At 41.6% G+C, this 27,582-nt stretch overlaps 1 protein-coding gene across 1 annotated transcript; it reads left to right on the forward strand.

Annotated features, from left to right (window-relative positions):
* On the forward strand, positions 1–27,582 carry GIPC2 (GIPC PDZ domain containing family member 2). The gene is made up of 6 exons (XM_037404912.1): positions 1–313; positions 8,109–8,294; positions 11,944–12,124; positions 16,802–16,911; positions 17,645–17,726; positions 26,092–27,582. Exons 1-6 carry the CDS (start codon positions 77–79, stop codon positions 26,244–26,246), a joined length of 951 nt encoding a protein of 316 aa, XP_037260809.1. The 5' UTR covers positions 1–76; the 3' UTR covers positions 26,247–27,582.

Genomic DNA, 27,582 nt, shown 5'->3' on the forward strand with positions numbered 1-27,582 from the left:
GGGGCCGGGGCGGCGCCGGGGGCAGAGTCCAGCGCGGGCGGGCGGCGGCGGCAGGAGCCCGTTGCAGGCGCGGAAGATGCCGCTGGGGCTGAGGAGCAAGAAGAAGGAGAGGCCCAAGGAGACCCACAAGCTGGTGGAGAGCGAGGCGGCGGCCCCGGTCCCGGTCCCGGTCCCCGCGGCGGCGGCCCCGGCGCGGCTGCAGTTCCACACGCAGCTGGCGCACGGCAGCCCCACGGGCCGCGTGGAGGGCTTCGGCAGCGCCCGCGAGCTCTACGCCAAGATCGGCGCCGCCTTCCGCATCGACCCCGCCGAGGTAGGGCCGGGCCGGGCCGCGGGGGTTCCCGCCTTTCGGGGCGAGAGGTGCCGCCTGCCGTGCGGGGGGCGCCGTGCGGGCAGCGGCGCGGCGGGGCCGCGTTGAAGTGCTGCACGGGAGGACGCCGGTGCCCTGGCGCGGAATGTCCCCAGGGCCCGGTGACCTGGTGCCGGCCACCGCTCAGCGCGGCTCTGACTTGGGGCCGGCCCCTGGTACATTTCCAGTGCAGGGATTACTGACTGTAGCGATTCGTTCCGGTTAAATAAATAAACAAATAAATGGGTCCATAAATAAACGGCTCCATAAATAAATAACCTATTAAATGGGTCCATAAATAAATAAATAAGTGTGTCCGTGAGGGTAAATACCCAGAATGAAGGGGATGGCACATGTAAATGCTTTAAATCTTGACTGCATCTTAAAAACCTCCAACTGAACGTGTGGTGTTTCGGAAGTTTTCCGCTTTGCTAGCTGATTACTTTTAAAAGGCCTACTCTTTTAAGTTAGGTTATATAAATCTGTTAACAGGATATTTTTTTTTTTAAACTGTGCTGCCTCTTTGATCTTTTCTTCTGAGCCAAGTCTGAAACGTTTGTTTGGATAATGATTCGTTTGTGTTTGTAAATGCATTGTTTTCCCCTGGTTAAAAGGTAGCGGCCATATCGAGTTCTTCCTACTGGTTCTGTGAACCTTAACCTCTGAGTGGCAAGTTGACACCGAGAAGCACCGACATGTCGCTGTGCCTGCCCATGTCGCTGTGCTTGCCCATAGCCATGCGGCTTGACTTATTTTCTTATTTGTAGCTGGCTCTTTTAAAGCAGCAGAGGCTACTACAGACTTTGTTCCGAGAGTCTGCTGTGGCCTGACCTAGCAGCGTTTCACACAGTAAATTGTAAAAGAAGAGTGGCAGGAGCAGTGAGTACGGTTTAACCAGTCACTGTTGCATTAAGTAATTAAGTACCAGTGCCGTTGCCAGCCAGTGCACCTATGTCCTAGACCTTTCCAGCTACTTTCTGACCTTCTGCTTCTCTGTTTTCTTTCCGTGCTGAGCTGCTGTTCCCCTTTTGTTCTGTTCCGTCTCCAGTTGTATCTTTTACTCTCAAGTTCCCGTAATTGCCAGATGATTCTCTATTTTAGTTTTCTTCCTTTCACTGTTGAACTTTTGTTACTGATCTTTTGGCTCTACTGACTTGGGAAAGAACAGCGTTCATCGGGAAATGCAATTTTGAATGAATGGTGCTCCCCCATTTCTCCTGCTAGTTGTATAACCTGACACCCCCAAAGGTTTTGGAGGAAGCACTGCATGTTTCATGGCCATCTATTGCCAGCCTTGTGCTACACTAGATGAGCTGCTTCTTTTCTCTCTCTACTATGCCATTCATATTTAGTTTTGAGGCCATTTTTTTGTTTAACGGACATTATTGGTAAAAATGCCGGAGGCACTGAACTTAGAATCTTTTGCTCAAGAAATTCCATTTGCTTTAAGAAACTAAGTTGTATGAAATGAAAGTAGTGATCAGAAATATTTCCTGGTGTAAAAGTGGTATAGCAAAGTGAAGAACCAAGACGAGAGACTCTTAACAAAATTTTAGATGCACAAGATAAAAAAGGATGGATCAGAGAATAGCAAGGGGTGCCATGAATGTGAATTTATTAAGAACTGGTGAGCTTGCTGGAAGTAAGGAAAGACTGGACAATTTAAATGGTATTTTCTGTTAATTAAAGCTGGTGTTGGACAGACAGTCTGGTGTAAAGAATAATGCCGGAACCTGCACCTCATCAAACTGAAAGACACTGAGGTGCTCAGATGCCATTTGTGGCTGTTATCTGTCTAGGAAAGTTTCTGCGTGACCCAGCGATGCTGAAGCCTACAGGCAGCGTGATACCTGAATGCCTTCGGAAACAGGTGCTATCACCACAGAGATCTCTGCACCGTAGTGACTGGGGTGGAAAATGGGGGGGGGTGAGGGGAAGAGCTCAGTGTAGAGAGCATTTGGATAACTGTTGCAGTAGTGAATGTGTTTAGTATGATATGTGAGTTTACTGCAGCGTAGGCAAGGGTATGGATTGCTGGGTAAGTTCCTACTGGGGTGTTTTAGTGGAGTTCAGGATGAGCTGTACTTGTGATCTGTCACTTCTCCTTTTGACTCCTCATGGTTCCAGCACCTCATTTCCTTTTTGTATGGTATCTTGCAGGACCAGCTGAGTTTAGCTTCTGCTGGAGAATCCTGACCAGGATCTGTGATTTACTGCTAATAGTGATAAAGAGAAGCTTGTATAAAACACAGTATTTGTTGGACAGACACTGACAAAAACTTCTGTACAGACCTGGATCATGAGTAGGGGTAGGACTGGGACACAACAAGACAGGTATAGCTTCAAAGGGGACACTCCTTCACTCCTATGATGTTTGCTGGGCATCTACAAAGGAGTGAGCTGTAACAGCAGCTTTCTGAGGCTTTTCCTGTACTCATCCTTCTGTAGCTAGGTCTTCTATTCTTCATCCATCTTCCTCAGTGAATATGTATCTCAGTTATCCCTTTTGAACCTGACTTCCAGCCTGCATTTCTGCCTACCTCTCTGACTTTTACCATGACCAGCATTTCTTGTTTTCCTGTTCTAGGATGTTCTTTCCACAGGGAAGAGGAGTGAAGATGGCTTCTAGCAATGGGTTGCCTATATTATTAGTACAAGTACTTGCTTTTTGAGGTAGATTGCATTGTTCTTGACTTTTAACTTGATTTTTTCAACAGGGTTTCAACAGAACTAAAACCCCATGTAAATATATGCAATACTTAACAACAACCCATCCACAGTTATGTGTATGTTTCTAGTTGGATAAATAATACAAATATCTGCCCCATTTTTTTCTATAGAGGATGAAGTTGGAAAAAGTGTTTCTGTATGGTCTTGGCCATTTACGTTTGCGATTCCTCTGTGACTGTTGGGAGATGTAGCAGGGAATGTTAGGTTCCTCATAAGGGTGAAAGTGCTATGTACAGCCTATATGATGAATAAATGAGCACTGACCAAAGGACAATGTGAGTCTGTTAAAGCATTTGGTGGTGGTGTGCTCCTGTGAGAGCACATGGTAGGGCTTTAAAGTATTCAAAGTAGCTAATCGGGCACTGGGAATGTGGATATTAAAGTCCGACTGTAGCAGGGCTATTTCTTGATCAGATGAGAATGGAACAGTAAACAACAGAAGCTATATGGACTTTTGGTTTGTGTACTCATAATTTGCACTTTTGATTATTTTATTTGATTTAGAAGGTGAAGTATGGTGGGGCTGGTGAGGTAAGTTGCGTGCTCAGAGGGTGTGTCTGCAAAAAGCCCATGGAGGTTGGGGTTTCTTTCACAGCAAAAGGAATTTAACTTCATTAAGGGGAATACAGGAAAAGGGAGACCTTACTGATAGCACCAAGGCCAGGTAAAATGCAGCTCCCTCCATCTCTTCAGTAAATAAGAATTCAGCTGCTGAGCTTGCCTGGGCTGTTGTTCCGTGGGCCTTGCCTCTGCTAAACAGTTAAGTATACTGTGAGGCTGTGCCACATTAGGCTTTCGTAGACATATTTGATGTAAGCCTGTTCAGTTTGGACTTTTATGAAAGAATACTGAAAAATAAGCCACTGCTGAAACTTAGGCTTCTGAGTAAAAGTGACCTTATAACAAGAAAAAATCGGAAGCATATTTTAGGAGGTTAGAGAAAAGGGTCAGCTTGTGAAATCCTTATCACCTTCACCAAATTGTTCGAAGTCTTAAGATTATATGCTTATCTGCTGACACAAATTGTTCACAATCTTGCCTACAGATTGAAGACTTCAAATGAAAAAAGTCAACACTCCCAACAAACCACCTCCTTCCAACCCTATGGCAACAGTTGTTTGCTTGCTGTTCCCCTAGGTGTGATGTTTGCTGTGTTAATGACCAAATACTTTTAAACTGTATGGAAGAACTTACACTGTAGTTCTTGTGTGCTCTGGGTTAAAAAACAAAACAAAACCCAAAACTGAATGCTTATTTTATAGTACTTTGAATGTATTTGGGGAGGCAAACTTGCATACCTGATAGAGTATCAAAAGCTCTACTAGAACTTGGAGGACATGATTACTCTTCCTGTTGCTGCAGCTAGTCAAGGCTACGACATTTTCCCCAGGGGAGAATAAAGGGAGGTACCTAGAAAATGTGTTGATGATTTCCTGGTGTAATGATCAGTACATATATAGGGAAATACGTCAGTGGGTGTTATGTCTTGCTCAGAAGTAGAACTCTCGTTTCCCTACCTCTTAGAGAGAGAAAATGATTATGATCTCCTCTGTAAAGTTATCTGAGATCTACTGATTTTAAAAGCACTTTTAATAGCTTCTGAATATGTCATCTATCAGTCAACTTTATTTTTGAGTTCTTCTCAAGGTGTAGGCTTAATATGGAAGTTGAGAATGTAATTAGTATATAGGTTATGCAATGTAGTATTGCAGTATACTTTATATAACACATAGTGTAACCCTTTTTATCTTAGCTCATACAGTTTTCTTTATAGAACACCCCGTGTAACTCTGTTTTTATTAGCTAATGTAGTCTCTCTTGAAAATACTGAGGCAGGGAATAATCTCTTAGTAATCTTATCTGAAAACATCTATTTTATAAGGTTATGCATAAGCCCCCAGTCCCTGCCAGCTGAATGGAATTTCCTTGTTATGTGTGCCGCACAAGATAAATCTCTCAGTGAAGGGAGGTATCCTAGATACTTCGTGACTGATGTAACAGTTATGATTTATAATATCTTGCTAAAGTTGGCATGAAGTGTCGCAACAATGGTATGCTGAGTTAAAGATCAAATGCATATGAAGGTTGAGGGTAAGAAGAGAGAGAAAAGACAACAATGAAAATTGCACATTTAATTTTTTTCTTGCTTGATTTCTGAGTAAGAAAATTTCTATCAAAGATATACCGAACTCTGAGTGAGTGGAAGGTGGACTAGAGTAGCTGTTTTTCAAGTATATAAGTCGTTGTGAGGTACCTATATTAAATTTACATAAAATCTACAAAAAAAATATAATTTTTGAATTCTTAGGTTTCAGTCATGTACAATAGAGCTGTACTGTACCTGATAGATGGTGTAATGGTATATTATCCTGAGTAGATACATCTTTAGTACATTAGTCTGCATATAACTGTTCTGAGAAAAAGCAGTTGTTCACTAAAGAGGATAAAGAATGATTTAAGTTTTATTTTTGACTGGCTGATGCTCTCAGCCTTGTGGTTAGCACAGAACTGACTCACAGAAAATTCTACAGACTTATAGGCTGTAGTAGGAATGCCATCCAGACGAAGGTCTAAAAAGGGAAGCTCTAGATCGAGTTTCTAAATATCACATTTCTGTTCTGTTGCCAATTTTATCTATTCAAAGGTGTGACAGTAGTCACTAGATGATTGTCTGTTTGACAAGGTCAGATGAAGGATGCTAATGTCTAAAATGTAAAGACATAGTGCTTGTCGTTCATTGTGGGAACAAGAACTGAGCTGCAGTTGTAAACTGGCTAAGTTACTAGCCTGAGAGAGTGAAAATGTGTGCGTGAACTGTATGTAGTCTGTTTGGATTAAACCATCTTGGTTAAAAAAATGTTGATGATTAGAGATGTTGATCATTCGTGTAATAAAATCTAATTTTCTACTTAAAACCAGCTGAATTTCTCTAGGTGATGTTACAGCTTGAGTATTGGTTAACTGAAAACCTTTGCATTACCTGAGAGAATAAAACTGATGTCTGTTAAGGGTGTGCTGTTACGACTCTCATTGTTGAAGTGGGTGTTAGATTGCAGTGGGTGTTTGATGGATTATAGGAGATAAGCAATTGGCCTTTGCAGTAGGGCTGTTTAGTTTTCTGTTTGTTTGGTTTTTTTTAAAAAAAACCAACTAAACAAGACTCCCTCATCAAGAAATGCCATCCTGCTACTAAACTTTCAGGTTTTTTAAAACCAAAACTCCCATAGTTAAAGAATCTTAAGTTCTAGATAGCTTCAGAAACTTAAATGCCCTCTGTGAAATACGTTAGGAAAAGTATTCACCCCTCATTTGACCTGGAATAGATATGAGGAGGTTGGTTCCTTTCGTTTCAGTTTTTCTGCTGTCATCCAGTGATGCCAGAAGGAAAGAAAAGGTGTTTGAAAGGTTCTGCTGCAGAAAACCCTGTCGCTCTGGGAAGTGTGGCGAAGGCAGGAGACCCTCCAGCCGTGGTGAAGCACCGGAGGGTTCGGCGGGCCGCGGGCAGGGGTCTGTGCCTGGGCTGTGGGGCAGCTGGCCGGCCCGCTGCCTCCCGGGGGCTGCCACCACGGCAAGGCTGAAGGGCACAGCAGGATCCTGCTGCTGCTTCTCTTGGAGGCTGGGCTGGCTCCTGGGGTACTTGTTGGCACTGCTTTTTCCCCTACCCAGTTGGGAGCTGGTGTGGGCAGTGGGCTGTGAGGGCATCTGAGGTGTGCTCTGAAGGAAAATAATACCCAGCAGGTGTAGTCAGGGGGTAGAAAAGTATCTGCTTCTGTCCTTGCCCTGTCAGAGCCCCGGGCGTGCTGCTGGCAGCAGAGCCCCGGCATGGTGCTTTGCCACCTGTGCTGGAGGGCAACATGGGGTGGCAAGCCTCCTCCTTCCCTGCTTCCAGCTGCAAATGAAAGATGGTCTTTAGGGGTGCTCTTTGCCTCAGTGAAGTAGATTTTAGGGATTCTCCAAGTTTCTCATGGAGCTTTGACTTTGTCTGTCTTGGCTGCTGCCCGGGAGGCGGTGCGGGGCCTGCCTCAGCCCTCGCTCCCCTCCAGCGGCAGCTTGGCCAGGAGTCGGGCTGGTGTGGTTACTCCAGGTGTGAGGGGGAGTGTTGGGTTTATTTTTTTTCTCTTTTGGCTAGGCTGTTCAATATAGCCTATACTCAAAGAACAGAAAGGCCAAAGCCTGCCTGGACCAACCACATTCACCTGTGCAGCACCATGGTGGGCAAAAGCATCGTCTCTGTCCCCGGGCAGTGCAGCTGGTCCTGCCTATGGCCGGGACGATAAACCTCCCTGTTAGAGCACCACTAGCAAAAATGTAGGGAGAAAAAGGAGTGCCTAATACCCAGTGCTGAAGGGAAATCCCTCAGAAAGGCTGAATTAATTTGGCCTTTCTCTTAAGCCTTGCTTCTACTAAGCTGGAACAGAGATGACCCCTGCTCGTGCTGGAGGGGGGCTGGGAAACTAAGCAAACCCATCGGAGGCAGTGTGCTCTGAGCTAGTGGGGGAACACGTGGAGCAATGTAAAACATTTCATGCTGTCTCATGATGCTTCTGTTTTGATAAACTCTTCCCCCGCCCCGGGCCCAAAACCGCTTTCAAGCAGTTATGTTTTGAAGCAGTCTCTAGTGATGTTTGAATCCTGTGGAATTTGAGGTGGGTGCACGATGAAACAAAAGGCGGTGGTGCCTCTTCAGTTTGCTTGCTTTAACCTCTGGAACAAGCTGTTCTAGCTCAGGATGCCTGTGTCAGAGTTGGTGTGCTGAGGCAGGCCGTGAGAGGCTGCTCACACAGATGTGTCTCTCTCCCTTGCTCTCTGTCAGCTCTTATCTGCAGAGTTTGAGCTGTTGATGCTTCATGTTATGTGCGTGGATAGAGACTGTCACCTCTCCCGGGGCAGCTGGAGAAGGAGAGTTATCATCATTTCACCTATGGATCTGTCAGAGAGGCCAGAACTATGCTCTCCTTTTATCGTCCTATGAAGTTCACCAAACCTAATACACTGTTAAACTTAATGAGTTTGCTTTCCTCCTGCACAGATCATGTTTTGCACTTTGAACACTCACAAAGCTGATATGGACAAACTCTTAGGTGCACAAATTGGCCTCGAAGATTTCATATTTGCCCATGTAAAAGGACAACGAAAAGAAGTAGAAGTTATTAAAACTGATGACGTGCTTGGGCTGACCATTACAGACAATGGAACTGGCTGTGCATTTATAAAGGTAAATTTAATTACCAGTGAAATACTTTGTTCTGTAGAAGCTTCTGTTACTATAACAGGTTAATTATTGGTTTAATGATCCTTTAGAACTATACAATATTTTATTATCTTATATATATGGTAAGTAAAAAATACAGTTGCTTTTCTTTAGATACCTCATTCAAAATTAGTTCAGCTATTTCTGTACTGCATGTCATTCAAAAGTAGTTCATAGATTCATTGCTTCTGTAATGCCTATCAGCTTTACAATGTGAACATTGTATTTTCTGACCTACCCTGAGGTGGTAGGTGTTAGATACTGCTTATATCTGCCCCCTGCATTTTTTCAAGTGAATTTCTGATGTCATTGATTAGGTGCTTATAGAACTTGAGTCACTCATGTGATGATGAGATCATGTTCTTTCAGTCTTCATGACTGTTCACAGGGCAGAAACCTTTGTGCTGTATAAGAATAGGTGCAAGTGCAGTGATTTTTCAGCTTTCCAATATTGTTGCTGTAGAAGATAGATAGGGTGAATTAAGAGGTGCTAGGGATATGGATTAACACAATTAACCGCAATTAACTTGAGTAGCAACTATGGGCAGTAACATGTACAATATATTAATCATAACTGCTTTCCTCCTCATCTTCTATTTGACCTCCAGAATACTGTGTTTTGAGACAAGTAGAGGCTGAGGAAATGATGCTGTCCTTCTTGCTAGACTACGTATTAGGAACCTTAAACACATTTTCTGCCTTTTTTTAGATGCTTTGCTCTAATCTACTCCAATTATCCATTATTAGTGAGGCATTGGCAATTATGTTCAATTACTGCTTTCCCAGTAGCTATCCTCATTGCTATTGCAAACAGAGCTTCTTGTATAGAGAGGCTGTATTCTTTATTCATTCCTTAGCTACCATGGATATAAAATAAGATGTGGTTTAGAAACAGCTTTGCTTGTCTTTGTTGTGGAAAAACGTGATTGAGATCGCACTTGAGAAAGTCGAGATGAGGCAGAGGTTTCAGTAAGCATTTTGGTAAAGTCATAGCCTTGGTTTTGTGTTTATAGACACAGAACTCTGAATTTCTTTCTAGTGGCAGCATCCATGCAGCCTGTGACATTGTCACACTGCTGCTTATGTGGCATTTTAAAAGAAGGCATTGAAAGCAGTGCTTCAGTGATTAAAGTTCACGTGTGCAGCACTGTACAGAGCGTTACTCTCTCTGTGCTTGGTTGGTAATACAGAGAGAGAGAACAGCCATCACGTAGACTACTGCATAATTGGGGCAGGTTGGAAAACCCTCACCACATTAGCAAGACAAGCTGTAATTTCCAAAATCACGAAATGTAATTGTATAAAACTTGTCTGAACGAATACATCATTGTCCTTGTACTAGTCTAATAATCAGCATTATTCTGAAAATGGTGCGGTCTTCAGGGGGATGCATCAATTTAAAGGAGTTTCTAGGACCTTGCTTTGTAGCTCTTGCATACTTAGCTGATGGAGTTTTGAAAACAGCATAGAAAATACATATGCAAAAGTAAAAGCTGTATCTTTTTTATACTTGGTTGTCTAGGAAGATACGTGGAGACTTTAAAGTTTGATAGATTCCGTTTTGGTTTTATATTTCCTTTCCTTGAGAAATTGTTACTATGTTCTATTATTAATTATAATTTAATGTTAAATTTACCTATCTGTGGGTTGTTGAAAATTTTGTTGTAATTTTATTGTATGGGCTGTTATGGGCTGTTGTAATTTTATTGTATTTTGAATTACAGGGCAGTTTCTAAGTTTGATATACAGCCTGGCCAGTTTTTAAACCTGATGTTCCGAACTGCGGGTTCTTTTTCTATGAAAGCTAATGTTGTTTTGCCTTACTAAGAACAAAACTTTGTGTCATTCTGCTGTAACGAATTTGTTTTCTGGGTACATAGCCAGCTGAGAAGATACATTATGGAATTAAATTCACCATTCAAAGAATAACAGTAGAACTTGAAGCATGACTGACTGGTGCATAAGGAGACATTATAAAATGGGTGATGCAATTAATTTTAGGCATTGCATAGGAAATACAAGATCCTAGGTTCTAAAGGGACTGTAGAGCACTTGAAATACAGGCACATCAATTGCATCTTGATCACTGTGACAAGGTAGTTTGACTGTCTCTGGTCAGTTAATTTGGAATGATGATAAAAACTGAGTCATATGAAAAAAAGAAGTTTGGTGTGACACAAGTAACATAGCCAGTGAATATTGCTTAAACAGTTTTGGTGTTAGGATCCCAGTGAAGGAGAAAATTAATTCAACACATAGACTAAATGTTAATTGAAGTCTGGTAAGCATGCTTTTGAATCCTGGTCCCTGGTAACAGAAGTGCATTTGGGACCTGGTTTCTGGTGTGTTTATGATACCCTCCCCGCCCCTCCCCCCCCCCCCCCCCCCCCCCTTCATTCACCATGAGGTTTCTTTTTGGTTTTAGTCTAGGTTAAAGAAAAAGGTGCTAGAAAGAGTTAAACTCAGCCTGAAGCTAAAAATTATTGCAGTATGTTATAGGACACTGAGCACTATCACACTTCCCACTGACTCTCTCAGATGGAGGCACATATGTGGGCTCAGACATGCGCACAGAAACTAGAAGCAGGTTTCTGAGATAGTTATACAGCTAGGCTAGGTGTCATGGTAGTAGGTGGAAATATGTTTATCTCCCTTGCCTCACTGGTATCTCACTCAAAGTTAGTCTGAACATCAATCTTTATTAAAAAGTAGGAAACTATTAGAATTAAACTAGTATCTCTACAAAATACAAGATACTCTACTATGTCATAGTTTTTCTATTAAATAGCCATAGTATAATGGCTTGCATGACTTAGGTGCATGATAAACAAATATGGCAGCATATAACAACAATAAACAGAATCACTGAAATGTTGTGTCCTTTAATTGACTTGCTAAAACATAGAGGTCTTTTAAAGATTTTTTTTTTCCTTGCTTTTTACATTCCACTTCGCAGAAACTATAAATACTAATTTCTGTTACATTTTATGACCTTTAGACCGTTTGCATTTGTATTCCATGAGATGACATTTAGAGGAATTTCTTATTCTTTATTGTTATTTCAGAGGAAATACTTTAATATGCAGCTATATAGCTTGATGAGGAAAATGGTAGAAGTTTTATCACCATAAATAGGTCTTATATAAGACTAGCCCTTTATATTAGTTATTTTTTTAGTGTATCACACACTTTTTTTTTTAATGCCCCTAGACCATACTTGAGAAAAATTCTGTTCCTATGCTTGTCTAGCTATCAAAATAAACCCCCAAAACTCAATTAAACAGTAACATTACTGACATGTTTAGGTTCAGTTTTAAGGCACAGAAACATTAGCCTATTCAGAAGCCTTAATTTCTAAAGTGTGATTGCATTCTTTTTTTTCTTCGGTTGATTTTATATTAAATGCTTATTAAAACACTTTATTTGAAAAATAATGGTTTCCAAAGTATGTTTTACGAAAATCTTGCAGACAAAGCATGATGCTGGTATAATAAGCTCAGTAGCATTAATGTTGTTAACTGTCATTCTTGAAACTCTGTGGTGTCACCTCTTCACCTTTTAAAGAAGTGTTTCTAATTCTGTCTCCCTCTCTCTCTTTTCTTTTAATCAACAGCGAATCAAAGAAGGTAGCCTTATGGACCAAATGAAAACTATCTGCGTGGGAGATCACATAGAAACTATAAATGGAAAAAATGTGTCAGATTGTCGGCATTATGAAGTTGCCAAAATGCTAAAAGATCTGGAGAAAGGTCAGATGTTTAAGCTGCAGTTGATAGAGCCCATGAAAGCATTTGGTGAGTGACCTGACTGTCCACCTTGTTCAGTAGATATTGAAATTCAGCCTTGCATTGTAAGGTTTTTTTTTCAGGTTGCAGCCAGGTGTCCACCCAAGGTAATAGAACTGCTGCAAGAAAGTACCTTTGTTTTTTTCTTTGAAGTGGGGAAATTTAATGGATTTTCTTCCATCTTGCTTTCTCTAGCAGTCATCTTGGCTCAGCCTAAGTCTGTTGCTCAATTCTTTTGCCGCTACATGATGATGCAAAAGAAGCAGAGGAATTGTTTCATAGATAGTTTTAAAGCATGGATCACTTCACTAACATGCTGATCCTCGAACCTCTCCTCTTTCTGTATTGATACGTAATCCCTGTTCACCTGTGTGTGAGATTTTTCTATTTCTGTACCCTTTACTGGGGACTGCACTCTCTAATGCAGAAGGATGCTGCAGAAAACACTGTCTGGGATTCCCTAGAGCACCTCTTTTGCTGCATGCCTGCCTGCTTTCCCTCTCCTCAACTTTTTTTGTGGATTTCTAATCATACAGCAGGTACTCAGAAATGGAAGAAAGCAGTATGGCAAAGCTCTGTCTCTACCTACCGCTTGCATGCTCTGACAAAGTGATACTTATATAAGAGGAATGCATACCTACTGCTAATCCTTATGCATATTAATTTTATCAATGTGGTAAACAACAACAAAAAAGTAGGTTTAGTTCAGAGAGTCAAAACAGAGACTGAGTTTTATTCTTGATTTCTTTATATCCCTGCCTTCCTAACTATGTAGCATTTTTCTGTAATAAAAACTTCAAAATACTGCTAAATTTTAAGTGTATATGAGTCCTTCCTTGTGCATACCCGCACTGACAGCAAGTTCAAAATCACCATCTTCATCACAGCAGCAGAAGTTTGAAATTTTTATTTTTCAAATCTTTTTTTACCTGTTAGTAGTTTACAACTGCTGTCATACACCAATCTTGACACTTGGTGTCAGAATAGCAGCAGAAATTGAAAATGAGAGAAATGTGAAGATTTCTTTTTGCTTTTGGTGCTTCTGTGAAGAATGAAGATTATGAGTTAATCTCGAAGGCATTTGGATATAAGTTGATACTCCAGTTAAGTAAATGTGTATGTTATACATTACACTAAAGTAGTATTACATATGTATAGTATTGCTATTGGTAATACTGCAATACCTGTTTAATATGGGTCTGTAATTTGTATTCAGTGCAAAATGCATTACATTGTTTGTAAAGACCAGGGTAAATCAGCATTTGATTGACTTCAGCCATTGTTTAATAGTAATTACTTTAGTCAGGTGATTTAAGATACCTTTTAGTCTGCCTGTGATGTGGAGAACGGAACCTGCTAATTCCACAGCAATACCTTTTATCTGACACTGAATTAAGAGGCAATCAGAGCTTTTTGGACAGATTTTTGGAAGATGCACATTATTTTTTAACCTACATAAATTAATTCACAAGTTGCAGTGCCTAATAGGTTAGAAGGTCCCACCTCTAGCCTTCGGTACAGTTGGGCTTCAAACACTGTTTTAATCAAGGTAGTGTTTAAGCTGCAGCATGCTGAGAGTAGCCCCAGAGGAAATGACAAACAAGATCTAGATCCTGCTGGACAAGTAGGTGCTGAATTCCTGTTGGTTTCAACACAAATTTGTAAGGGTATAGAAATAAGAGACAAGACTGTGTGCAATTACTAACTTTTATTTTATTTCCTCTCAGCTGAATGTGAAATAAGGATAATTTGCTGGTTGGATCTCTTTCTGCCATGTGCATACAGGCTGCTTCAGCTACTCTAGGCAAGGCTTGTAGCACAGAATTGAAGACTTGTCTTACTAAGATTGGTCCTTACAAGTCACAAGCTGGCCCTCTGTGAACTGGTGAAAAAATAGAAACAAAGTAAAGGCAGCATAACACAAACTCTACATTTAAATTATGCGAATATGAAAAATAGTTTATGTGATGGCCAGGGAGATTTGGTCTGAAGTATTGCAAATAAAGGTTAGGCCAAATCAGGAGATTCAAGGTGCTAATGGTGACAGAACCAGAAAAAGTTGTATGTTTTGTCAGGAATGAATTTTTGAAACAAGTCTAGCAGAAATAAGCAGTAAATAGGATTGCAACCCTGGACTTCAGGAGAGCTAACTTTGGCCTCTTCAGGGACCTACTTGGAGGAATCCCATGGATTTGGGCTCTAGAAGGTAGCAGGCTCCAAGAGAGCTGGCTGACATTCAAGCATCACTTCCTCCAAGCTCAAGACAGGTGCATCCCTATGAGTAAGCAGTCAAGCAAATGGGGCAGGAGAGCTGCATGGATGAGCAAGAAGCTTCTGGCAAAACTCAGAAGAAGGATGTTTACAGGTTGTGGGAAAAGGGACAGGAATATAGGAGGAATATAGGAATGTGGTCAGAACATGCAGGGAGGCGATGGGGAAGGCTAAAGTCTGTTTGGATTTAAATTGGTGGGGGATGTCAAGGACAACAAAAAGGGCTTCAAGTACATCAGCAGGAAAAAAGATGACTAGGGAAAGTGTGGGCCTGCTCCTGAATGAGGTGGCTGCCCTGGTGATGAAGGACACGGAGAAGGTGGAGTTACTGTATGCATTCTGTACTTCAGTCTTCACTGCCAAGGCCACCCCTCAGGTTTCCCAGACCCCAGAGGCAAGAGAGGAAGTCTGGAGAAAGGACAGCTTTCCCCTGGTCAAGGAGGATCACATTAGAGATCACTTAAGCAAACCTGACATCCACAAATCCATGGGCCCTGATGGGATGCACGCCCGAGTGCTGAGGGAGCTGGTAGATGTTATTGCTAAGCCATTCTCCACCCAGGAAACTAGAGGCCACTCTGCCTCACCTCCATCCCTGGAAAGGTGATGGAACAGCTCATCCTGGAGGACATCTCTAAGCATGTGGAGGAAAAGAAGGTTATCAGGAGTAGTCAACATGGATTCATCAAGAGGAAATCATGCCTGACCAACTGATAGCCATCTGTGATGGAACAGCTGCCTGGGTAGATGAGGGGAGAGCAGTGGATGTTGTCTACCTTGATTTTAGAGAGGCTTTTGACACTGTCTCACACAACATCCTCATGGGCAAGCTCAGACAGCGTGGGTTAGATGAGCGGGCAGTGATGTGGATTGAGAACTGGCTGGATGGCAGAGCTCAGAGGGCTGTGATCAATGGCGCAGTCTCGCCACAGGCCTGCAGCGAGCGGTGTTCCCAGGGGTCAGTGCTGGCTCCGGTCCTGCTCAGCTTTTCCATCAATGACCTGGATGAAGGCACAGAGAGTACCCTCAGCAGGATTGCTGACAATACCAAACTGGGAGGAGTGGCTGATACACCAGAGGCTGTGCTGCCCTTCAGCAAGACCTGGACAGGCTGGAGAGCTGGGCGGAGAGGAACCTCATGAGGTTCAACAAAGGCAAGTGTAAGGTCCTGCACCAGGGAGGAACAGCCCTACGCACCAGTACATGCTGGGGCTGACCTGCTGGGGGGCAGCTCTGCGGAGAAGGCCCTGGGAGTGCTGGTGGACAGCAAGTTGCCCATGGGCCAGCAGTGTGTCCTGGTGGCCAAGGCAGCCAGTGGGACCCTGGGGTGCATCAGGAGGAGCGTGGCCAGCAGGTCGAGGGAGGCTGTCCTCCCCTTCTGGTCTGCCCTTCTTCTGTGCCCAGTTCTGGGCTCCCCAGTTTGAGAGAAACAGGGAACTACTGAAGAGGGTCCAGTGGAGGGCTATGAAGATGACTAGAGGACTGCAGCATCTCCCTTCTGAGGAAAGGCTGAGAGAGCTGGGCCTGTTTAGCCTGCAGAAGAGAAGACTGAGAGGGGATCTTACCTGCAGATAAACTCCTGAAGATCTTCTTGTGGACATTTCACCTATGTGACTGCTAGCAATCAAATTGTTAGCGCAGTGTGGCTCATCATGAGTTGTTCAGCTGTAGTGTTTGTACCATTGCATCAGTGAAAGATGGAAATGTTGCAATGCTAAAGCTGCTACACAGCCTGCCTCTAAAGATGGGGGTAAATCAGCATTTTACTGGTGACTTCATCCATTATCTAATATTAGTAATAAATACTTTTACTTTTCTGTGGAATAGGGAACTAAGATTATACAATGTGCATATATGAAGTTGAGTGCAGTAGGCCTGCATAGATGTATCGGTCAATGGAAGTCCTAGCTTCGGTGCAGTCAAGCAGATTATCAAAGTCTGAAGACAAGAAATTGTCAGTGAAACTATGCTTAGAATACAGTTAATTTATAATTAAAATTTTACATATGTTCAGATCTTGATTAGAATAAAAAGTGAAAGTAATGTAATAACTACAGCAGATATGTCGTATTCTAACCTACTATATACTTACTTTTGTTTGGTACTTTTTTCTTTTTGTAAGATTTTTTATAGAATAGTTTGGTTGGAAGGGACCTTAAAGATCATGTAGTTCCAAGCCCCCTGCCCTGGGCAGGGACACCTTCCACCACACTAGGTTGTTCCAAGCCCCATCCAGCCTGGCCTTGAGCACTGCCAGGGATGGGGCAGCCACAGCTTCTCTGGGCAACTGTGCTAGTTAGTGCCTCACCATTCTCACAGTAAAGAATTTCTTCCTAATACCTAATCCAAATCTACCCTTTTTTAGTTAAAAACCATTACCCATGTAGTTCTTGTTGTTGCTTGTTTTGTTTTCAGAAAAGCTGGAACCAAGGTCCAAAGCTGGAAGTCTGCCAGAGGCTAAAATCTCCAGAGGGAGAGAAACACTTCGGCTGAGAACCAAAGGCCCTGCTACTGTGGAGGAAATGGTATGGTTATTTTAGGGCCCGTCAATAGTTTAATCATCTAGCAGCTGATTTATTCTTCCCCAAAGCTGATAATGTAAAGTAGGAAGGAAAAATGTGGATGTTACAAAGTTTGCAGGACTTATGACGATGACTGCCTTCTGTATGGAGAAATGCTTACGTTAAAGTTGAAGGCTAGCAGGGATAGGATGGGGCTGAGGAATCTGGAAGGAGAGAGCCTATGTTTAGATGTCATGGGTTACATGGATGACTTTAAGGTAGATTAGACCATGAAGTGTTGAAAAGAGGGAAGGAGAAAAAAGAAGGGGAGGATAGTTGAAGAGCTGGGTTTGTTTCTCACCCTGCAAAGTGCACTGACTGGTGTAAGGGTTGTTGTGAGGAGAGGCTAATAACATACATTGACATGAATGTGTCTAAAACCCGGATTAAGGTTTGGAAAAAGTAATGTTATTTATACTGGTTTCCTCTAAAGCTGATGAGGATTTGATGGAGATCTGCCATCAGGAGATGTAAAGCACCTGTTCAGTTTGGATGTGAGCTGTGTAGCTTGATGTTAGGAGATAGGCTCAGGTTTGTGATAAGGGAGACAGTGTGGCATAATGTGTTTTACTTGTAGGTTTGTAAGTCCAGGTGGTCCAGAAAGGAGTAAGGACAATCAGTGGCAAATTGCTCGTTATTTTGAAATGTGTGTGGATATAGTTGTAATTCTGCTTTTTTTCTCCCTTTTTCAACAAAGCCAACTGAAGTTGAAGAAAAAGCAATTAAAAAAGTGGATGAGCTTCTTGAAACGTACATGGGGATAAGAGATATTGAATTAGGTGAGTTTTTAACACATACATTACTACAAGATTAAATAATTTCTCATTTTCTGTAGTCTAAAATGTAAGTACTTTAGTCTCTGGATGTAAGTAAAGCAAAATTTGTCCAACATGCAGTCTCAAAAACTTGCCTGTATTTCTGCAAATGTGTGTGTCTGATATAAGGCTTGTGCTAAGAGATTCTTTTGATGTAATTAATTAATCCTCTATTCTTCCTGCATGTTATCTGTACAATATTGCATGAATTATTTAGTAGTTTGCCATTAACTGTCATCACTGTATTCTTTCTGGCATATGTTTTCTAGTGGAGCTTGTGTGTACCACATTTAAGAGTCATTAAGGATAAGCACGTCTATTTGGTTTTTTGCTCTTTTGCCTCTTGGCTTAGACACATCCAAGTTGATCACTAAAGTTTGAATGTGAGACCTTCATCAGTGAAAGGGCAACTATTTAGCAAAGGAATCTGACAAGGTAATTGCACAAATTTAATGAATCCTCTAAGACCTGGGTTCTGAAGAGCATGGGAAATTTCCCAGGATATTTACTAGCTATCACAATAATCAATTTATAATTGAATTATAAATAAATAATGAAAGAAACCATTCAATCCTAGTTACAAAAGTTCCTTAAAACTGCACCAAACTTCTCTGTTAATCTGACAACTAAATAGGAGCTTCTGTTTGTGTGGGAAGAAGCTGCAGTGTAGCTGAGCAAGAAGTGCCGCTGTGTAGCTGGCTGTGACTGGCCTAGTCCTCATACAGTCTTGTGGATCTGCTAATACCGAAACAAAAAGGAAGGTATTTATTGTTATGGTAGTAGCTAAAAAAAAATCAGCCAAGAATTAGGAAAGGATAAGCTAAATAGAAAGCAATCTTGAAAAGAAAGCTTTTATGAGAGAGAAGTGGAAGAGGCAAAGCAGAAGAGAAAATAGGTCTGGCATGAAGCTAAGGGTAGAGGAGGAGGGTTGGACAGGCAGCAGTTAGCACAAAGGAATGAGAACAACAGGAGATTATCCGAATACCCAGAAGTCCTTTGTTGGCTGCTCCTACCAGCAAGCGTCTGACTGGCAGCTTCTACTAGTTTTCTCACAGGAAAAATTGTAGGTAAAGTATTATTTGTCCCCCAGCCTAAGGTAGAGGTGGGCTTCCTGGCATAGAAGAGAGAACGGAACTTGTGAATTCTGTTTTGTAGCTAATACCTAAACTTCCCAGTTCCCAGAAAACTAAAAATTCTCAAAAATTCCCTTCCCAACAACTCCAATATATGATGCCCCTGCCCTGTAATATGCTCCTGGGAGCCCTGTGTGGTGCTGACCCTCTCTTTAGGTTAGGGAAGATCCCATGTTCTGTTGCTCTCCTGCAGCCCCTGCTGCTGTCTGTCTCTGGCTCAAGCTCCAAAGCTCCTAGCCTTGTGCCAGCCACCTCTCTGGGAGCTGCTTTTGTCCTGCAGCTGTTGCAGTCCCAGCTCAAGCCGGGCCCCTGTGGGCTCCTGTCCTTGCAGGTTACCTCCGAGGTCCTCAGGCACCTGGCCTTACAGGAATTAGGTGGCTGTAGGTGCTCTGGTTTTGGTGTCCATAGCCCGCAACCCTGCGGTCCTAGGCTAGAGCATGGTTTCTTGGGATTTTGAGGTGTGCTATGCTCTGCTCTGGGACAGGGAAGCAAGTTCCTGTGGGAAGTGGTGTTCCCTGTGGGCTCTCCGTACTGTAACGGGATGGCTCTTGTGCAGTAGACTGAGGAGTTCTGCTTTCAGCACGTATGGCTGAGCTGATAGCCAAGCACCTGGTGGTTTTCCCATTAATTTCTTGATCTAATGTCCTTCATCTTTCTTCAGTATGTAGTTTGGAAAGTGTCAAAGAATGTCTTAAAAGAACTCTCAAAAAAGGAAGTGTTCTTTGTCTTCAGATACTCTTTTCTTCCCAACTGGGTTGTTGTTTTGCTCTTCACCTCTTCATTCTCTTCCTCCTAAAAAGGCAGAGAAAGAGAAACTGTCAGGAACAGGATACTACAGGGTTCATGTAGCTTTAGTTTACACCTTTGAAACCATTTCCTAAAGTTCAGATCTTGAAGTCAAGGGCCAATGGTGATGACAAAAGAAAAAAAAAAAAGTTTTATCCTTTTTAAACAATTAAACAGCTCTAGGACTCTTTAGGAAAGGAGAGCTAATCACCTGTCACAAATCTGTTCAATTAACACATGTCAGTTTTTCATATACTGGATGTGATCAGTCACCCATGAAAATGAAATATGAGGAAAGGATTCATTCAGAGAATGCCAATCACCACTCAGCTAGAAATTTCACTCATTACTCAAGCCAGATTAGTTGAAAATGCAAGTCATCACAATGTGACAACCGACAAGTGATTAAGATCTCAATCATTGCTCACTCCCGTGCAGTTCTGTTTGTCAGAAGCTTTGGATGTCAGTTAATACTGCTCTTTCATCTCCATTCAAGTGACACTTGCATGGTGTGATTGAATTCTAAAACAGTGCCCCAGTTTTAAGCCAAAAGTTAGAAAGAAAGGAAAGAATATAAAATTACAGACAGAATTAAAGATGAGATAAAGCCCTTAATTTTTGCATAGTTAAGTATCTTGACAGTTTCAAGAATGGCTGACTAAATCTGCACACAAATCCCTAAGTTGGAGCAAAATGCTTGGAAATAATTTAATGAAAATGTGTACATGTACCTTTTTTTCTTTGGCACAGTTAGTTATTTTCAGAGATCTAAATGCTCTTGAGATTTACGTACCTGCCTTTTGAATGCACTTTTACCTTTTCACCTCTTTATTTTACTGAAAGCTGCACTTAATCTGCAGAAGGGACACTTGGCTCTGGAAATGTATTCCTCAGCCATTTTATGGGTACATTAGAAATTAGGCCAAGGCTTGACTTCAGCCTTCTTTAAAAGGTAAATGCACAATTGAGAGATAATTCAAGTTATTTTAAATCCTGTCAGTGCCTTCTGGTAAAGGAACTTGCACAGCTGATTAATAGGAGGGAGTCAGGAAGCAGTAGTAATGAAAAATACTGGTGACATTTATTTTTTTAAATCAGTGAGGCTTAAATTGTTATTTACTGTATTTGTTCCCAAAGATTCTGGGTGGGGGAAGCTTGGATCTATGGGATCCAACCCCAGAATGCTACCAATGGATAAATGATGGCTAAAAGGTCTTCCTGTCCAAATTTTGTCTTTCAGCATCTTTTGGCTAGCTCTTCATCTGCTGATATTTTGTCCTATTTTGTTCTATTTTTACACTTCATTATTTCCTTTTTGTTGTTCCCTATGATAATGTCAGACATGATATCTTTTTGCATATTCTCCATCTCTTTTTAGAAGAATTTCAAATCTACTTCTCCACACTTTATTTTTCAAACTCACTGCCTAGTCAAAATGTCCTAACAGGTTTAAACTTTTTGTCACCCAAGCCTCTTCTCTTGGCTCACAAATCCAACCCAGCGATATTGGATAGATGTTTTTATCTTGAAATGCTTAGACTAAAGTGATACTCTCCTTGAATCTGTTGTTTTCTGCTCCTTTTGTTACCAGTCTTCCTTTCCCCAAGGATTTTATTGTATACATGCTGGCGTATATTGTTTATGACTGTACCGTTTATTTACTCTGTAACAATAATGGGACCTCTGTGAAAAAGGGAAAGGTGGCAAGTCTGGTTAAACAAGAAAACTTCTCCACTTCAAGAAGAGCTAGTACTGAGTAAGGTTTCTTAATAATAATAATAATTTCTAATGGTTCGTTGAGTGCCAGATCTGACGATGTTCAACATGAAACTGTAACCAAGTAATGTTAAATGCTGGAAACTGCAACAACACACTTCATTTTCTGTCATGTCGTAAGGAAGCTGAAAGTGAATTTTAGCTGTCTTAAATTATCAGGCCAGAATAATAATATTTGTTACCTTTTGATGAAGGCAAAGCTTCTGATAGCATTACAGCTAAGTAAATACTGAAGCTTCTGTTAAGTCTTCTGAAAAAGTTTTTTTTAGAAATTACAGGATAGGGTATAGGTAGCAAAACCACTATGTAAGGTAGGTAATGGCAGGCAGATTGTAGCTTTCATGGCTTGTGCGGCTTGTGTCTGTCAGAAGGGAAAATAAGAGTTTTGTGAAAGATCTTTTGACGTTATTTTAAAGGGACTGTGTTTAAGAAGCCAGCATACGTCTTTGTTAGTGTTCTGGGAAGCCTGATATCGAGCTTCTCTGTTAAAGTTGAGAAGAATTCTAATTCCTTTCATCACTCTTAAATTTGCTGAACTTTTCACATTTTATGTAAAAATCCCTCAGGTATGAGCATTGCCTGAAGTGAGATTAAAAAAAAATGATAATCTGAAAACAGGGCTATCTGGAATGTGGAGAAGTATTTTATTGGAATAAAATTCCTGTGATCACTCACTGTGCAGCAGTTACAAGAAGCAGTGGGGGAAAGGGAGGGGGAGTGGAGGTGATTTGGCACGGAGCTGTCGCCCTCGGAGAAAAGTTTGCTTTAAGCTGGCAGGTATCTGCTGGATGCCTTGGCGATCTGTAGGTTTTGATTTGCCTCGGGAATTACGCGTGGCAGGTGTCCTTTTGTCACCGCGTGTGTTTCGCCCAGCTGTGCTGCCCAGGGGATGCCATCCCAGCGCTGCGGGCGCAGGCTGCCTGGGGGACGAGGATACGTGCGGGGGGCGACAGAGGAGGCCTGCGGGGTGTCTGTAGGGGTGAGACCCGGGGAGCAGGGCTGCGCTCTGCCGGGCCCTGTGCCGCGGGGGCACCGCATCGGCGTGAGCGCCGGGTGGCGCGGGGCGCGGCGGTGCGGCAGTACAGCCCGGCCGGCGCCAGGGGGCAGCAGGCAGCTGCCGAAAGCCCTGCCCCGGCCCTGGGCACCCCGCCAGCTCCCCCGGGAGCCCGTTTCCTTACACCAGGTGAATGGGAAGGGGAATGTGCTTTAGCAAATGCAGTGTACACGTGAAGTGCACCCTGGCAGCGCTGACTGCAGTTGCTCAATGCGGATGAAAACACTTTTATCTGAGGCTGCTGCTTGAGCACGGTGGTGATGTGCTGACTGCTTGACTGGCTTGCAAATTGTCTTGATTATCTAAGTTTAGTGGATTTTGTTTTCAAATTTGGTAAATCTATAATTATTTTTAGGGTTCTGTTTCAAAATTTGGGAGGCCCAATCTTTAAAGAAAATGGCATGTGTAGTAACATTTTCTGTTAATGACAGAGTTCATTGCTGTGTAATTCTGAGGTTTCAACTAGGGCGGCTGGACTGTGCTATAGTGATGTGTTGTTTTGTTTTTTATCCCTGCTGTGTCATATGGCTCTTCCATGTATCTTGACCAATTTGTCTTAAAACTGGCTAAATTCCTGGTATTCCCACTCTTTCTGCTGGAACACTTGCGTAGATCCTTGCTCTGATAGCAAATTTTAAAAAATATCTTAACTATGTCTAGACATGTTTGCTCTTGTCTCACCTTGCACAACTCTTCTCCCTCCAGCCCCTTCCCAGTGTCCATACAGAATAACTTCATATCCTGGCTCATATCCAGAAATCGGTGGCTTAAATTACACCCTTTACCTTGTTACCTCCAGGGTTGCTCCTCTGTAAGCACCTTCTTATGCCACAGTGTGAGGGGATATAGAGTGGTGTTGATCAGGCAAATATTTGTCTTCTGCTTGTCAGGAACAAAGAAAGGTCCCCTGTTTAATGCCTATTTCCCATCCAGACTCCTCTGAGTCAGTGTCCCAGGAACTTCCCAGGGGACACAAAAGCATCAGGGGTAGGGTTCTTCTGGCAGGGAAGCCGGTCTTGAGAGTTCTGGAGAACCCCCCAGTGGTGCCCGGGAAGCTGGGTTACACTTGAACTGTCTCTCTCGATCGCAGCAGTTTGTTTGTCAAAATTTACATCATTTTTCCTTGGACTGCTTTGTGTAGTTTGGCACACTGCGATCCTGTTCAGAGCCTCATGTCTGAACACAGTTAAAACCAAAACGTCAAATTTCTTCAGAAGTACTGTTGCTGACGTCTGCAGTGTGGAATATGGCTCAAGTTTGCTCACAGCTTGTTACAAGTTTGCGTAACAGCAAACACTGTTTGCCAGAGTTCATAACTGTCAATAAACTTGAGCCAAGTTTCAGGTCAACAAAGTAATATTAAATACATTTAATAAAACTTCAAAGCAGGGGAATTTTATTTTCCTTTTTATCAGAGAGATTTTGCCATGTCGTGGGCAGCACTGTCCCAGCGAAGCTGGTCTTCCGTGGCTTCGGAGCTTCCTTCCCTTTCTCGGGCACATGTTTCCCACTCAGCTATCCCTCTGAGAAAAGGCTAAAAGCAATCAAGTCCTTCAGTGTGATGCTTGAATTTGATATGATCATCAAGAAAATATATCAAAAGTGTAATAAAAGATGGAAGACATCTTGCAGTTTAAGGCAGGTGTGTAAAGTGATAGCGAAATGAAGGAGACTTTGAGGGCTTCATCTATTGTACAGTACCATTTCTTGTGATTATGAACAGAGGCTGTGGAGCAGAGATACAATGCAGAAAATAAACTGCATTCAGCAGTGCTGTTTGTGCTGAGTCTGTTTTACAGAATCTTGTGCATCCCTCAAACCATGATAGCCTGGTGCCAGTAGTTCTGCTGGCCTGGCTTAACTGGGAGCAACTCCTGTGCTGACACTTCTCATCCTTCAGGGAGGTGCAGGTGCCATGGCCGAGACAGGTTTGAGCCCTCACAGTTTTCATTTGCTCCAATAATCCATGGGTTGCCAACATCCAGTGTTTGGAATAGACTTGGAATTTGTTAGAATCTGCAAAACTGTGCAGTGGCTGAAGGTGAGGGATATGCACGGCAGCTAAGGACTGAGCAGCAACCCCAGTGTAGCTGTTTCCAAACTAAAGTCTAAAACTTGATAAATTCTGATACTTGGGTGTTAAATAAGAAAACGCTGGACAGCATGGATGTATAAGATAGCATAGTCTACCTCTTTTGTATCAGAGCTCTCTGCTTCAACTCTCCTGAGTACCAAGACGTTCCTAGTCTTTGGTGGCTCCAGTTTGTTGTGCACAGCAAGGCCTTTCCCTTGCTCTTGCACAGTTTGAACCACGTGGCTGACACTTCCAGAAATAACTTTTGTCTTCTTCATCACTTCCTAGTGGCATAAACGCAACCTTTCCCAGCCTTGAGGGTGCTGTAAATTAAAGATTTGCTTTTCAGAGCTGGAGTTAATAGTAACCAAAGCAAACCCATGCACTGAAATTAGTTACTTGTGTAGTTCGGGTGGTATGGAAAAAAATGTAGATCCAAGCAGAAGAATAATGTGGCTCACAATAAATTCCTCTGTCTGTTTACTGCCTGGAGGTGTGTTTGGTGTTAAAAAAATGCACTAAAGTTAATTAAAATTAAATATAATTAAGCTGAAAAATTAAGCAAATCTGTTTGAGGTCATATGGCAGTTTCTTGAGAGGACAACTTCTTTCAGGCAGTTGCAAACCTACTGTGTCCAATACCTAACAAATCAGATTTTAATTTTCTCTGTGTTTTATACAACACAGTAGTTGACCCTAGTATTTGAAATCTTCCTAAAATAGGGTATTTGAGTGCTTTCTCTAGGCCTATTTATCATTATTCCTTTTCAAATGCAGGTCATACTCAACATTTGAACTCCTAAACCAGGTTGTTGCTAGCAAACCCACACTAGCGTGGTTGCATGTACCTGTGATGGAGGCTGGATGTCGTTTTCCATGTTCAAACCCTATGCCTTATGGTTTTCTGTGAACAGCTTGGCCTCTTTAAACTCTGACTTGCTGAGATCTTTTCTTTTTGTTTAGAGGAAAAAAGCATTCAGGTTTGCATTTTGATCTTCTGGTTTAGATCAGTAAGCTCATAGCAAACTCAGTGAAGTTGGTGGTGAACTGGCAGGGGTCCTGTTACTGCAGAAGAGTTGTGCTTAACCTTGTTTTTAGACCCATGCTTCCTGTGCCTTCAGTAAGGAATTCAGAATATAATTTAGCAATTTATAGTTAATTTAATAATTAAACTAATAATGCAATTACATTATTAAATTAATAATTAATTTAATAATTTAAAATGAAGGTTCATTGAATCAAAAATTAAACCTCTGCCAAACAAACAGAAGCATATATAACAAGCACTCCAAGGGAGTTCTCCTGTTTATCAGAGCAGAATGTAACTGCTGTGTGGGGATTTAAGTACATAATTCCTATTGAATCCTAAATTCAGTAGGTAAGCTTTACATGTCCCTAAACTGACCTTACCTGGTTTGGAAAGCAGACCTTCAAAAACTATCTTGACCATATACGTTAGCTGTCACTTTCATGATAATTACATTATTTTGTTTTGTTGCTTTTTAGCTGCAACAATGGTGGAAGCTGGGAGAGACAAGAAAAATCCAGATGAATTTGCAGTGGCATTGGATGAAACTCTTGGAGACTTTGCATTTCCAGATGAATTTGTCTTTGATGTATGGGGAGCAATAGGTGATGCTAAGCAAGGACGACTGGAATGAGGATTGTGCAGTTAAAAAATACAAAATGATTTTCAAATGCGTACATCAGAATTTTAATACTTTTATTGATATGAATCTAGGGTGCTCTGTATAAGTATTCTTATCTAGACTTTCTTTTGCAAAGGAAGGTTTCTAATAGAAATATGAAGATGAAGGTAAACCCAAAGTTCTGACAACTGCATATTTAAAACAAACATTTAATTTACATATAGAAATCACTGTGAGGAGTGTGTCAAGGAGATATATTTATACAGATTTTATGAAATTTAGATATTTTTTATTGTACGTACACTTTGATATCAATAGTCTGAAGAGTGTTAGACATATGTAACCAAGAGTTTGGATTATTTTATCTCTTCTTCAGAAAGGTTTATAAACTTGTTGAAAAACTACCTAGCTACACGTTGCAGTTCCCTGGTCTTCTATTGTCCTTTATGTATTCATGTGTGTACACAAAGAGCTGTAGAAAACCTTTCTTACAGTTTGGCCGGGACATAGTCTTCTTTGTAGACAGAGCTGGGAAGAAGCTACCCTTTTTCTCAAGAACCTGAGTTCAGGAAAAAACATATTCCTCGGAAACATGAGAACTCTTTGAATGAAAAATACTTGCTTTCATTTGAGTCATGGGTATTACTGAAATGAGTAAGTACAGCAGAAACACTTAAACCAGGAAGCTGCTGCTTTATTCAGATGCCATATTGTTGCAGTAGGAACTGCATAGAAAGAAACAAATGTTAATTTTGACTACTGGTCATGTATTTGAATAATATTTGTGATCTGGCACTGGAGACTAGTGTATGACTAAGTGCTTAATTGATCTTTGCATATGCTAAATGATTTGCTGAGGTCCTATGGAGTTCCCCTCTTGTCTGCTTTTTTGGGTTTTTCTTTTTGGTTGGTTGGTTGGTTGGTTGGTTGGGGTTTTTTTTTACATGGCAACATAGGAGAAACATTGAAGGTGTTCAGACCTGGAAGATACTATTGTAAAGTCGCAATCACAGTTTGATTGAAAATGTATGCCTAAAGCCTGAAATAATAGATTAAAATAATTTTAGGCGTTAAGGATTTCCAATTATATCATACATAAACATAGTTTATAACTGATAGTATTTTACTAATAAATCTCAGATAATTGAAAATGAAATTAAACATGTGGGACCTCACCTGGGAAGGTGTCATAGTTTTTTAGATTTTTATATTTGCATAAGCATATAAAATAATAGATATTAGAAAAGTTTTTTCTGTATCTACTGTGTAGTTACTTTTCTTCTGAGGTTAATGTCTTTAACTGTCTTGCAGAGATCTCTTTAAAATAAAGACTATGCCAGTAATTTTA

This window comes from Falco rusticolus, chromosome 11 (genome assembly GCF_015220075.1).
Source record: "Falco rusticolus isolate bFalRus1 chromosome 11, bFalRus1.pri, whole genome shotgun sequence".
Taxonomy (NCBI): Eukaryota; Metazoa; Chordata; class Aves; order Falconiformes; family Falconidae; genus Falco; species Falco rusticolus.